At 41.1% G+C, this 12,556-nt stretch overlaps 1 protein-coding gene across 2 annotated transcripts in view; it reads left to right on the forward strand.

The window, feature by feature from the left end:
- The window catches only part of PDE11A (phosphodiesterase 11A), a 464,603-nt gene that overhangs the window by 419,864 nt on the left and 32,183 nt on the right, over positions 1-12,556 (forward strand). For both annotated transcript variants that reach the window (XM_068543893.1, XM_068543892.1), the window contains exons 17-18: positions 4,767-4,830; positions 10,936-11,010. In XM_068543893.1, the coding sequence (XP_068399994.1) occupies positions 4,767-4,830; positions 10,936-11,010 (139 nt within the window). The remainder of the gene's footprint in view (positions 1-4,766; positions 4,831-10,935; positions 11,011-12,556) is intronic.

A 12,556-nucleotide genomic window follows, 5' to 3' on the forward strand; every position in this document is an offset into this window, starting at 1 on the left:
CTTCAACACTAACATCTCCGCTCGTGTCCTATTCCAGTCCCTCCACCTCCCCGCCGCCCGCCACCCCCCCCGCCCCCACCCCGACTCCGACCTTGCTGTGTCAATTATACTCCTTTGGCTTGCATTTTCAAAATCTGACTTTTTTTTCCGCCCAGCATGACCTTTCTAAGCCTAAAAAGTATGCTTCCATCTCCTCGATAAAAAAAAAATCCCTAAAATCTGCCTCCTTCTTAAAGTCCAATCGTAGTTTTCTTCTCTCCTTCAATTCCACACTTCACTCACACTCCTTCTAACCTCTTACAAGGCAATTTCTTTCTTTTTAAACCATTTTTAATTCCACAAGTAACGATAGGAATGTATTTTTCTGAAACAAAGTAAAACATTACAGATAACCCCCCAGTTCTTTGAGCATCATTCCCAATTCCCATACTGTGCATAGCTTTGCTCTGTTAGCAGTTCCTTGTTTCTTTTCAGACTACTGTCAGAGCATTTCCATACATGTGTACCCATGGGAAACATGCTATTTAGTGTAGATTTGTTTGTTTGTTTGTTTTAACATAAATTATATATTTACATGTCAATCTGAACTCACTTGTTCACTCAGCTGTATGCCTTGGAATTCTTTCCATGTCCATACCAGTATCATCTTTGATTGTTGTATAGTATTCCAAAGTATGAAGTTACCACAGAGTATTTAGTATTTAGAGTGAATTCCTCCACTGAGGAATTTAGTTGCTGAAATGTAATTTCTGTGCTTTTTGAAAGTCACCGGTCATCTCCTAAGGATCAGATCCTACAGCCTTTGTTCTCTGCAGCTTCCTCCATCTCTTCGCAGCCCTCACTGCGTTGGCCTTCCCCTTCTTAAAACTCTTCCCTGCCTTGGCTTCCGCAAAGCCCATGCTCCTCTGTATTTTCTACTTCCTTCTGACTTTTTTCTTCTCCTATTTGTGTTTCTCTAGCCCTTCCTCCTCCCCACTGCCCCCTAAATGTAATCGTCCCTCAAGGAATTCTTCTCTTGTTCCTCAGCATCCTCACAAGTGGTCCCACCGGGTTTCTTGGGTCTGGCCTCTCTCCTGAGCACAACTCGTAAAATGCCAGCACTCATCCCATGTCTCCACCTGAGTGTTTTCCCACAGAGGTTTTCAAATTTTTTGGCAGGGAACCCCATATGTAAGAAAATCTTATTTAGAAGCACAGTACATAAAGCAGAGGTGTGATGCTTCAGGAACCCTCCCCTCCCCCCAGCTCTGCCCTCCCCCCTTCCCCCCCCCCGCAATTTCACAGCTGGACTCTGACCATGTGCACGTTGCGGGCAGCTGGCGGGGCTCGGGGGGAGCGCTGTCTTAGAGAATTCTGAAATAGTAATAAAACCAACTAAAAGTTGGTCTGCTTTTCATCATCACCATGTGCCTGCAATCTAAACAGTGTCAACAATGAGACACTCCTCCCAGAGAAAAATCTTTTGTTGGAATAAATTCTAAACAACGGCTGAGATTACTGTTGAGTATCAAAATAATTGCCATGAAAGCTTCAAATTAGCACATTATTACTTATCCTTTCATTGTGCATGTATCGTACATGTAAGTTAATTCCAAGAACGCCCAGTTATTCCGTCAGCCCCTGGCACAGGTGGACTCGGGACATGTTTTCAAGAGTAAGTTGCTAACGGTTCGGAACTTTCTGCACTCACTCCAGATGCAGTTTGTGTCTCCAACCTCTGAGAACGTCACCTTCCTGCTTTTAAACAGTATATTCAGAATAAACAATGATAGCTCGGTGATGTTAATGATAAAGAAACAGAACTTGAGTTACTTCCGTTCGGTCATTTTATGTTGACCATTTGGGGTCTGTATTTGTGTTTAAAATTTAAAACAGTGAAACAGAGTGCAGACTGCGAGGTGTAATCTTTTTGTGTGGTAAGCATAAAATTCAGTTCATACATGTAATCTTTTACTGAATTTGGATATACCTTTTAAATTACAGTGTATTCCTTTTGAGTTGTTAATGCTTTTAAAACTAGAGAAAAACAAGAAAATGATGATTATCGCAAGATAATTATTCAAATAATTTTGGCGCCTAGAGGAGGAGAGGCGTGATAACAAGGAGCTGCTGCGGGTCTCAGATACCCTAGGAACACACCGTCCTCTTCCCACCCCACAGAGGACATTCCTGACCATTCATTCCTGCAACCGCACTAAGCAGATTGCACCACCTAACTCGAAAATGCACTAGAGTTATGTGGACCTCAAGACTCAAACAGTTGCTACAAACTCCCTCCCTGCTCTCATATTTTAGAGAAGGCCTTTCAAGTACAGAGGCTTGATCTAAAAAATAAGGTAAAACTGCCCATTCGCCCCCTTCTGTTCGTTCTTCCTGTGCAAGCTCCCAGCCCTATCCTTGACTTTCTTTCCCCTCTCCCCTCCTTTGTTTTATGCCCTTAACAATTTACGCTTTCCTACTGTCTCTCTGCTTCCATTCTCTACTTCTTTAAACTATTTCCACATCTACTACCTAAAGTTCTCTCCTTGAAGCTCTGGCCAGGTTCCTCCGGAGTCCCCAACCTTCACTGACTCCCCACGCCAACTGGATAAAGGTTTCAGACACTCCACCGTCCTCCCTCCCAGCCTTTTTCAGTCTTCCTTCTCTGTACAGAATTTCTGCTCCACTGCAGAGTATTCATTGAAAGTAGAGACTCTTCTGTCAGACTGTATGGATCCCAATCCTAGCTTCAATAGCTCCTAGCAGTGTAACCTCGGGCAAGGTACCCTGACCTCTCTGATCAGAAATGCAAAGCACTATTTGCTTTGTAAAATGGAGATAATAATAGTATCCCTACCTCATATAGAGACTATGTAAATCACCCTCTAATGCCTGTTCAATAAATGGTAGCTATTAGAATTCTCATCATCAGAGCACCTAGCAGATACTCAATAAACCTGTTGATTGATTAATGTTGATATGAATTTGAGAAGTAAGTTTCAAATTATCAAGCAGATGGAACTTAAGTAATTATCCAACTATGGTACAAATAGGCAACCTCACAGAGATTATTTCCTGTCCGGGAGAGAGACTACAAAGTCTAGTGCATTACCTACAGTCTTGTCCCTCTCTGGTACCAGCAGAACCTAAAATGAGAAGCACTGGAGTTTAGCAAGAGGGGCTCTGGCAGCTTTGCGATAAGCACAGAATCCTGAATCCTTTACACACTTTGGGAAAGTTACTTAATCTCTCCATGCTGCCATTGACCTCTCTGTAAAATAGAAATAACAGCATCTTGTGATGAGGAGTCACTTAGTTAGTAGTTAGTTAGTAGGTAGTTGGTAAAGCACTTAGTACAGAGGCAGGCACACGTAAGCACCGTAGAAGCGCTTGTCACAAAAGATGAAGCGCGAAGAATAGACTGATGTGTCTCTTTGCACAGGGCTTAGCACAGGAGTGTTTGGAATTAGACGCTGCCTGATTCCTAGAGGGCTTTGAATGACCTGTTGTTATCTGCCGGTCTGCCTTGTTCCCTGGAGGGGTTTCCTGGAGAAGTTACACAAACCCTACCGCCATCCAGGCATGCTCTGCCATCTGGGAAGCAGACATGTTTCCAAGGCAGTAGAATCCGGCAGGGTATGAAATGTTAACAACTGACATCAGGGCAGCCCTCTGACCTTCGACAACACCCCTTTCTTCCAAAAGGAGTTAGCCAAGATGTGGTTTCCCAGCTCAGATCCTTCGTTAGTTTTCATCACGCGCTGCTGGTTTTAGTAAAAGAAAGCAGATTTTGGACAAAGAGTGTGCCTGATTTTTCCCTTCTCACCACATCCAATTAGAAGCACAAGAGCTATCTACAGTTTGAATTGTTCCCCCTGTTTTTTATATCCAGGTTTCAATGCGGATTCTAGACTTCTAAACCAATAGAAATCTGCCCCTCAAAAATCTGATTCAGATATTTCCTGTGCTTTCTTATGGGCTCAAATTAATGAAAGCTGTAGCTGAATATGTTTCTTCTTCGTAATGCTTATAAAACATGGTTGTAGCCAGGTAGTAAACTGGAGTCAAACTGTGTGGTTCTCCCCCGTAAATCTTAAATGCAGGAGACACATATACACTATTGATACTATGTATAAAATAGACAACTGATGGGACCATACTGTATAGCACAGGGAACTCTACTTAATGCACTGTGGTGTCCTAAGTGGAAGGGGATATACGTATATGTAAGGCTGATTCATTTTGCTGTGCAGTAGAAGCTAACACAACATTGTAAAGCAACTGTACTCCAATAAAAATTTAAAAAAAAAAAAAAGAAAGAAAGAAAATTCAGGAGCCCCTGACAGGGCATGTGGTTCGCCTCTTTGGTGTGGGTTTTCTTCCATCCCCATCAATCAGTGATACATTGGTAAACAGGTTTATGAGCTATGTATAGAGTATTATGTACTGATTCCCTCGCTGAGAGTTAAAAAGCATCGTCCATTACAAATTATTTTAAGCAGAGCTTGCTTGGTTCAGGTATAGAGAAAGCAGTGCTTGGCTTTCCTTGATCTGCCGCAGGCAAAACAAAAGGGCCACTGAGTGTGTGCGAGCTTTGTCTTCCGAAGTAGTGCGGCCGCATGATGGAGGTGCTAAACATGGGTCTATAAACAGTGCTGCCCTTGTTGAGGAAAAGAAGATGTAAGCTGGCCGTGGTCCCATTTTATTTATTTATGTATCTAGGACGGGTTTGTTTAGGAATGCAACAAAAGATTATTCAGGCTGTTTTGTTTGGTTCTGTTTTTCAGATCAATGTTAATGACAGCCTGTGACCTTGGAGCCGTGACCAAACCGTGGGAGATCTCCAGACAGGCGAGTGGTGATTAATGGCAGGGCTCAGCCGAGGAGGGACTGGGGGGGACAGTATTCCCAGAGCCCTGTCTACCAGGCACTGAAACCCGAGTCAATTTGCATCAGTATTAACGTGGTGTAAAAAATAGCAGGAGGTTTAGGGCGACGGTTTATTGCCCAGCCTTTCTTTATCGTGCTTCCACCGAGAAATAATATTTCTGACTCTGTTAGATTTTTTTTTAATGCACTAAATCCAAATAACACCTTGACCATTTCTTAAGGCAGGAGTTTCATACGTAGTGTTCTTGAATAAGTAACCGTGTTTTAGTACAAGGTCCAGTTTTTCACATCTGAAGAAAAAAAAAAAAAACAAGGATAAAAAGGAATTTCTATTTTTCTTTTTCTTTAAAGTCTATTTAGAGATCAGAGGGCTCTTTGGCCAAAATGTGCAGTATCTAATTTAATTTGTATCCCAAATGTAATGCCTTTACCACCTATCTGGTTTCACTGCCCAAAAGTGTTAGCTCTAGAGCTAGAATAGTTTTTAATCCCATAGCTACCCAACTTAAGATCCTTGATTACCTTGATAGTATTTGGTTAATAGCTCTTTTGGTTTTATGAGGCACCTACCGGATGGGCTGCGGGGTCTAAAATGATAGCTTGGTACCCTGAGACTCGACATTTAAGGGAAAATAAGATACATTCATATAACAATAAAAAACTAATATTTATTGACTAAATAACTAATGTTAAATGACTGCTTTATAAGTATTATATCATTTAATCCTCAAAAATCCTCTGAGGTGGGTATTGTGACTGTAGTGGGCTGAATAATGGCAACCCAAAGATATCAGGTCCTAATCCCTGGAACCTGTAAATGGTTTTTCCTTAGAAGGAAAAAGGGTCTTTGCAGATGTGATTAAGTTAAGGACCATCTTTATCATTATCATCATCATTACCTGGATTACCCAGGTAGGCCTTAAATTCAATCACAAGTGTCCTTGTAAGAGAGAGGCACAGGGAGGTGGCACATTCAGAAGAGGAGAAGGTGTGTGAAGACAAGGCAGAGATTGGAGTGATGTGGCCACAGACAGAAAAGGATGCTGGCAGCCACCAGAAACTGGAAGAGGCAAAGTACAGATTCTCCCCTAGAGCCTCCAGAGGGAGCATGGCCCTACCAACACCCTGATTTCTGTCCAGTGAACTGATATGGAACTCCTGGCCTCCAGAACTTTGAGAGAATACATTTCTGTTGCTTTAAGCCACCAAATTTGTGGTAATTTATGACAGCACTAGGAAACTAATACAGTGATTATTCTTATTTCACCAATGGGAAAAATGAGGCTTAGAAAGGATACATAGCCTGAGGCATATAGCTGGTAAGTGGTGGAGCAAGGGAGGAATTCAAATCCTAGCAGATGAGGTTCCAAAGCCTTCATTCTTAGTGTTTTATGCTTTCTTACACAGGAGGCACCAATCAGCATTTTTAAATGATGCAAGTGTGTTGGCAGAATGGGCTATGTTATCACTAAGCTCAAAATCTCAGTGTTTTAAACTAACACATCACTTGGAGGCATGTGCCTCGGCTTGGCTGGCGCCTCTGTCCTCATCCTGGACTGGGGCTGAGGGAGCAGCTACTGTCTGGATCATTCCAGCAGAGGCCCGGGTGGGTCTTACACTGGAAGTTAAATGCTATCCCCCCCTGCAATTCACTGGCCAGAACTTGGTCACATGACCCCACCCAGCAAGGAAGTGCCCATCCTTCCATGTGCCCAGAAAGTAGAAAGCCAGAAATAGTTGGTGAAAACATGACTACCACAGTTTGCCCTTCTAATCACCAAAAATGTGATTCACTCTCCTTCCTCCAGGCAAAATATACTCATTCCCCCCACTCCAAGGGAGTTGACCCAAATATCCCATCAGTTGTGATATTAAGCTGGAAGTCCAGGATCTCTGGGTGATATGTGCTAATCTCTACGGCAGGTCTGTAAAGATTAAACTAAAGATGAACTAAAGACCCACACACACCCAAAATGCAGCACATAACACCCACTCCACAAAATACTCATTATGACAATCCCATTTAGAAAGGGAAGAGATGGCAATATTTGGCAGTTAAGGGTCCACAGCAATTCCAAAATCCCACTGGGCATTCTCTGGGAGGGCCTTCTACTCTGTGGTGGGCCCTGATTCTCAGGGAGATGCTGCCCAATTCAATATTTTCCATGGCCTTTAGATCCACCCTAGGAAATTATTCCTTTTCGATTATCCTCCTTGGCTAGATTCAAAGGCCAAGCAGCTTTCTCAGCCTGCTTCCCCCCTAAAGAAGGTTGAAGACCCAAGGCTTGTTTTAAGTTTTAAATAGTCAAAGGCTTGTGGGGTTTTTTGGCACATTTAGTCACCTTCTTAGGTCTTTGATTCCAGTCATTTCCATTTGCTAATAACCACATCCACAGTTAGATTCTATACAACCTTCTTAGATCTACTGTATTTCTTTGCTTCCTTATATTCAGGAACAAGGAAATATAGCATACATACATCTTTCTTCCTCTCTCAACAGTTAATTCCCAGTATTTGGGCCCTAGTATTTGGCACCAGTGAGGAAAGCATGTAGTTAAATCATTTTTCTGGGCCATTTTGTCTAACTAAAAGGATGTTGTGTGTGCCACCTAATTCATTCATAGTTGTTAACTATGTGTTACTGGCCACACCTTCAATTTGATTCTTGTTGCAAGGCTGAGTCTTGATCAGCCTTTGTCATTCAAAGTGTATCTCGATTTTTATTTTCACAGTTTGGGATTAAGAGGCAGCTTCATATTCTATCCCTACAAGATCCTGAATTTGTGACTTTTCTCTGTTCCCTTTCATTCCTGGTTATAGACCTGCCAACCCTTTTCTGAGCTCACTTCTTACAATACCTAGCAAAACAGTCAACAGCAGCCATCACATGCTGTTAACTTTGTTTTCCAGCCTCTTCCCCTAAGGCTGTAAATCCATTGGGTACATTGTTTGCTTTATTTCCATGAGGACTGTACAAAATATTTTGCCACTGTGTAACACGGATCGTCATCCTCATAGCTTCTAACAACCTCACCGTTTTATAAACACCTGGCCCCCAAGACGATGCCACATATTTTAGGGTCTTTCCTTTCTTTTCTTCCTTCCTTTCCCTTTCTCTCTCCCTTCCTTCCCTTCCTTTCTGTTTAATAGCACGGCCTCACTTCCATACCAATTTTTGTTAGTCAAGGCTAAGCTAGGCTTTGCTGCAGTAACAAATATAATCTCAAATTTCAGTTGCTTAGCACAAATGAAAGTTTGTGTCTTGCTCACATCACAGTTCAGTGCAGGTGGTGCAGTTTTCCTATAGACTCTCCTCCAATGAATAGCTCTCTTCCAATGCCTTGATTTTCGTTTTAGTGTGACATGCTTGAAGTTACATAAAGCAGGTTATGGTGAAGGACTTGTGTGGTTGCGTCGCTTATTTCTACATCTCTGCCCACCCTTCCCTTCCCCAGTGTGGAAAGGCCTCCCTGACAGTAAAGTTTGGGAATAAACTGCAGAGAATATGTAAGTGGCTCTTCCAGGTAGTGGGAAAAAGTGTAGTATTGAGAGTGGCCCTTGTGATAGGGGTGGAAGGTAGTGGAGAGTAGGAGAAAGTTAGGGGAACTGGGGGAAAAATAAAGAAGATCAGAAAGGGGGTAGATGAGGGATGATCTGCCAGGGCCTTCAGGACCCCAGTGAAATGCATGTCACAACTACAGGAGCAGCAGCCCACGTGGGAGCCAGAAAGTGACTCAAGTACTTGAAAGGAAAAAAGCTTCCGCGTTGAGATTATGGAACAAAGAGGCCCCGTGGCCACTTGTAGGTGGTCTTCTTGGTCACTGATATAAATATTATTTTATTTTTAGGATTTGAACTTCTGCCGACCAGTGCAGAAACTCATGAGGTCAGGGAAATAAAACACAAAACCATCTTTTTCCAAATGTTTCCATCAGAAGTCTTGTCACAACTCTAAACTGTAGATCTCATTTGTGTTTGTATCTGAATTGAATAGGTTAGGTATTTTCAAAACCTTACTCACTTCTAATAGGATTTTGGGAAACAGTTAGACAAAAACAATAGAAACTTATTTTAAGAATAGAAATATATTTCCAATTTCCTGGATGTTGATTTTTTTTTAATTCCCTTTCAAAATGTTTTCTCACTGGTGTCTATTTCACTTTGCCTTCCTCACACACATGACTCTAGGCATGTGGCTTTCCCCAGTCAGCCCCCAAGGCCTGATTAGCATCTCAACTTCCTTTTTTAATAAAAAATTCAATCAGGAGCCATTTAATAGTCCTGATTGGGATTTTAAGTACAAATGAAACAGTGGTACAAGTTGAGCTGTGAAAGAAGCACAGGGGAAATACCCAAGACCGCTTTAGAAAGCTCAAGGAAAAGGAGTTTGTTTTAATTTCTTTGCTTTCCAGGGGCTACTGACCTCTGCAGGACTCCCACCTCGGGGTGACCTGATATGCACACATGCATTCTTTAGTGAAAAAGATCCACCTCAGAGGATTCTGAGGGAGAGTTCTGGGAACTGAATAATGAGGCCAGGTCCTTAGGGGACCATTTCTTCTCAAAAGGAAGGCCAGAGACCAATGAGAGAGGCCTGGAGTGCTAAAGTGAAAGGCAGTGGCAGAGACTGGGGAGAGAGAAGTGAACCAGGGCCTAGAAAAATTGAGTCAGTTCCAACTGGTTTTATGCTGTTGAATTTTTAAAATGTTTAAAATCTGAACTGGCCATTCTATTTTTTAATAAATGACTGCATACTTGCTACTCTCAGATGTGTGTGTGGGTGTTAGATGTTGTTGTTAAGTTTTGGCAATGGTTACCATTTATGGTCGACAAATCTCCTGAGAGATATACTTTAGGTAAATTTTCTTGATTCTCTGCACTTGACCAAAATTAAACCACTCTAACCTTTGCCAGACCTACAAACCTCATCTTTACAAGAGCCTGGAATAGAGAAAAATTAGTCTGGGGATCCAGATCTTCTTGCCATCACGTTGTCTGGTATTTCTTTTCTGCTCTTCCAATATTTTGTAATCCAGCTAGTTCACCTCAGAGATACCCTAGATGTACATCATAGTGTTGTTGAAAACACCCGTTCAGCACTTATCTGTTACATCAGTTTGCTTCCCATAAAACTGTCAGTAGAAGCACAGGGCTTGGGGAAGAAGAAAATCTCTGCAAGCTTGACCATGATCAGTAGCTTCTGACCATCAACACTAATGGATGAAAAGTAGAAGAATATGTGTCCCTTACTTTGGAAAAAAATCTCTGTGGTTTGGGGTAGAACAGCCATTCCATTGTGCTGTACCAACTAGAACCCACCATAAATAAACACTGTTATTTAGTACATGGATTGAGACAGCCTGAAGACCAAATCACATTCTTCAGACTATATCATAACATACTGTAAAAGTCTGGTATGAACAGTGAATCTAGCATTAGTTCTGCCCCTTGAGTGATGGCTACTGTAGGAAGTAAGGGGTGGGCCCCGGGTTTATCTGTTCCAGAGTGTACATAAATACTGGTAGGGTGACGTGGCTAAGGAGTTTTTGTACGGCAAGATGAAACCAAACTAAAATACAAGGATGCGACAAAGTAAAGAATCTGCGCAGAAACAACCGAAAGTTGGCTGAATTATTATTACAAATATAGTACAATAATATATTATAATAACATCAGTTATTATTAGGTTATTATTTGCTTCATTTTTCTGGATAAGAACATTTCCTGCTTTGAAGGTGGCAACCTTGTGCTTCATGTGTATATATAAGCTCTACTGTCAGAGATGGTCTATCGGCATGTGTCTAAGGATACATTGCAACTGTACTTCAACTCTATTTCAACAAAAATAAATAAAAAAACATTGCACAAGTTCTTCTGATTAAAAGGAAATCAGTTTCATTGATTAAATTCTATAATACCTTCAAACACAAAAGGTTAATGTACTTACTCATAAGCTTTTTAAATGATTGTCTTGAAGATAACTACCATACACATAAGCCAGAAATAACTTCTGTGTCTCGTGATGAATTACACATACCTGTCAATTTAAATATTTCTCTGTTTCAGGTGGCTGAACTTGTAACCAGCGAGTTCTTTGAACAAGGAGATCGGGAGAGAACAGAACTCAAACTCACTCCTTCAGTAAGTTCTTCCTTTTCTTATGACGTATTTACCCTTTCGAATGACATTTTCAAAAATAACTTCAAATCACACCTTGAAAGTGGGAAAGACAGAGAATGGATTTAAGGAAGCACTCTTGAAAGTTTAAAGCTTTAGTTGAACTTAGATGCTAAACACTCTTATTCCCAGTCTTCTGATTAACAGGGCTGATCTACTTAACAAGCATTTCCTGTACTCCCACAGTGGGAGAAGTAGGCGCAAGGGAGGATCGCAGAGTAGTATTTGAATAACTCAAAGCCTAGGGCTGGCATTTCATATGTAGTCAGTGGCTACTTTGAAACAGAAATATAGAAAAAAATTAAAGGCAAGCAAGCTGTCCAGCCTTGATGGGCTAGAACAGGCAGGTGCAGTAAATAATGGATATTCTGGATTTTACTTTCCAATTTTGAACTTTCCAAAATCCCAAAAGCAAATCAAGTCTCTGTTTCTTTTCCTTTTTTGCAAAATGAAAAGTTGCATCTGGGGAACTAAGTTCTGCTGATTGAAATGCTATTTAGATTGGATTCATTCATTCAATTATTATTTGAGAATGCTTACTGTAGGCTAAGGATGATTCTGTTTTTACTCATCAGGAGACAAAGACATAAATGCCTCAGTCACCACCCTCAAGGAGAGGGCGGCCTCTTTATTCTTAATGAATGGGTAGCTTCAAACATATCACCCAACGACTCAAAGAATGGTCCAGAATATTCTAAAGCCTGCCACAGCACAGAAGATTCATTGCAGCTCAAGGAATGTGTTAATTGTCAAGAGTGTCTGTTTATGAGGAGTCAAATCAACTCAGTTTTGAATATTTGGAGTTATTTATAAGATCTTCAAGTTTTAAAACACCTTTCTTTGCTGACGTTTAAAGACAAGGAAAAGCAGCAGAACTAGCTCCTAGCTTAAAGAACTCACAGACTTACTAATTTTGACTATTCTTTATTTGTTGTTTACCTACAAAGGTCAGAAAGACTACATAAGTTAAAACAGCCATCAATTATTCTAGTTTCCAAAGCAATATCTATTTATACTGTTTTCAACACACCCCTTTGTTCTTCTTTGGTGATGTCACCAAATTTGGTTATAAAATACAGATACTAGATTGGGATACATAGTTAATGTGTAAAATGTAGCACAACTCAAATTTCTGTCTGCTATATGTATATCTATTTTCAAATAAAAGCTTTTCTCCTCTTTAAAAAACTGTTTCAGAGGCCTCCTCTGAAGAGTTTACAATGCAGCAAAACCACAGGTTATTTAATTAAATGAAAAAAATATGAGTCAAGTGACAGCATTGGCAAGCTGGCAGGTGCAGTGGTGCAACACTAAGGAACTTTTGTAGGCTCAGGTAAGGGTTTTTCTGGAGACATAAATGAAATTAATTTTGTGGTGGATACATAGCTGTAAGTGCTGCTCTCTCCCCACAAAAGCCTACTTAACACGGCTGTTGACTATCTCCTCAGGCCTAACTGCTGTGGCAGGGCTATCCCACATTAGTGCTTTTCCAGAACTGTCTGGAAATGCA

This window comes from Eschrichtius robustus, chromosome 5 (genome assembly GCF_028021215.1).
Source record: "Eschrichtius robustus isolate mEscRob2 chromosome 5, mEscRob2.pri, whole genome shotgun sequence".
In the NCBI taxonomy this organism is placed as follows: Eukaryota; Metazoa; Chordata; class Mammalia; order Artiodactyla; family Eschrichtiidae; genus Eschrichtius; species Eschrichtius robustus.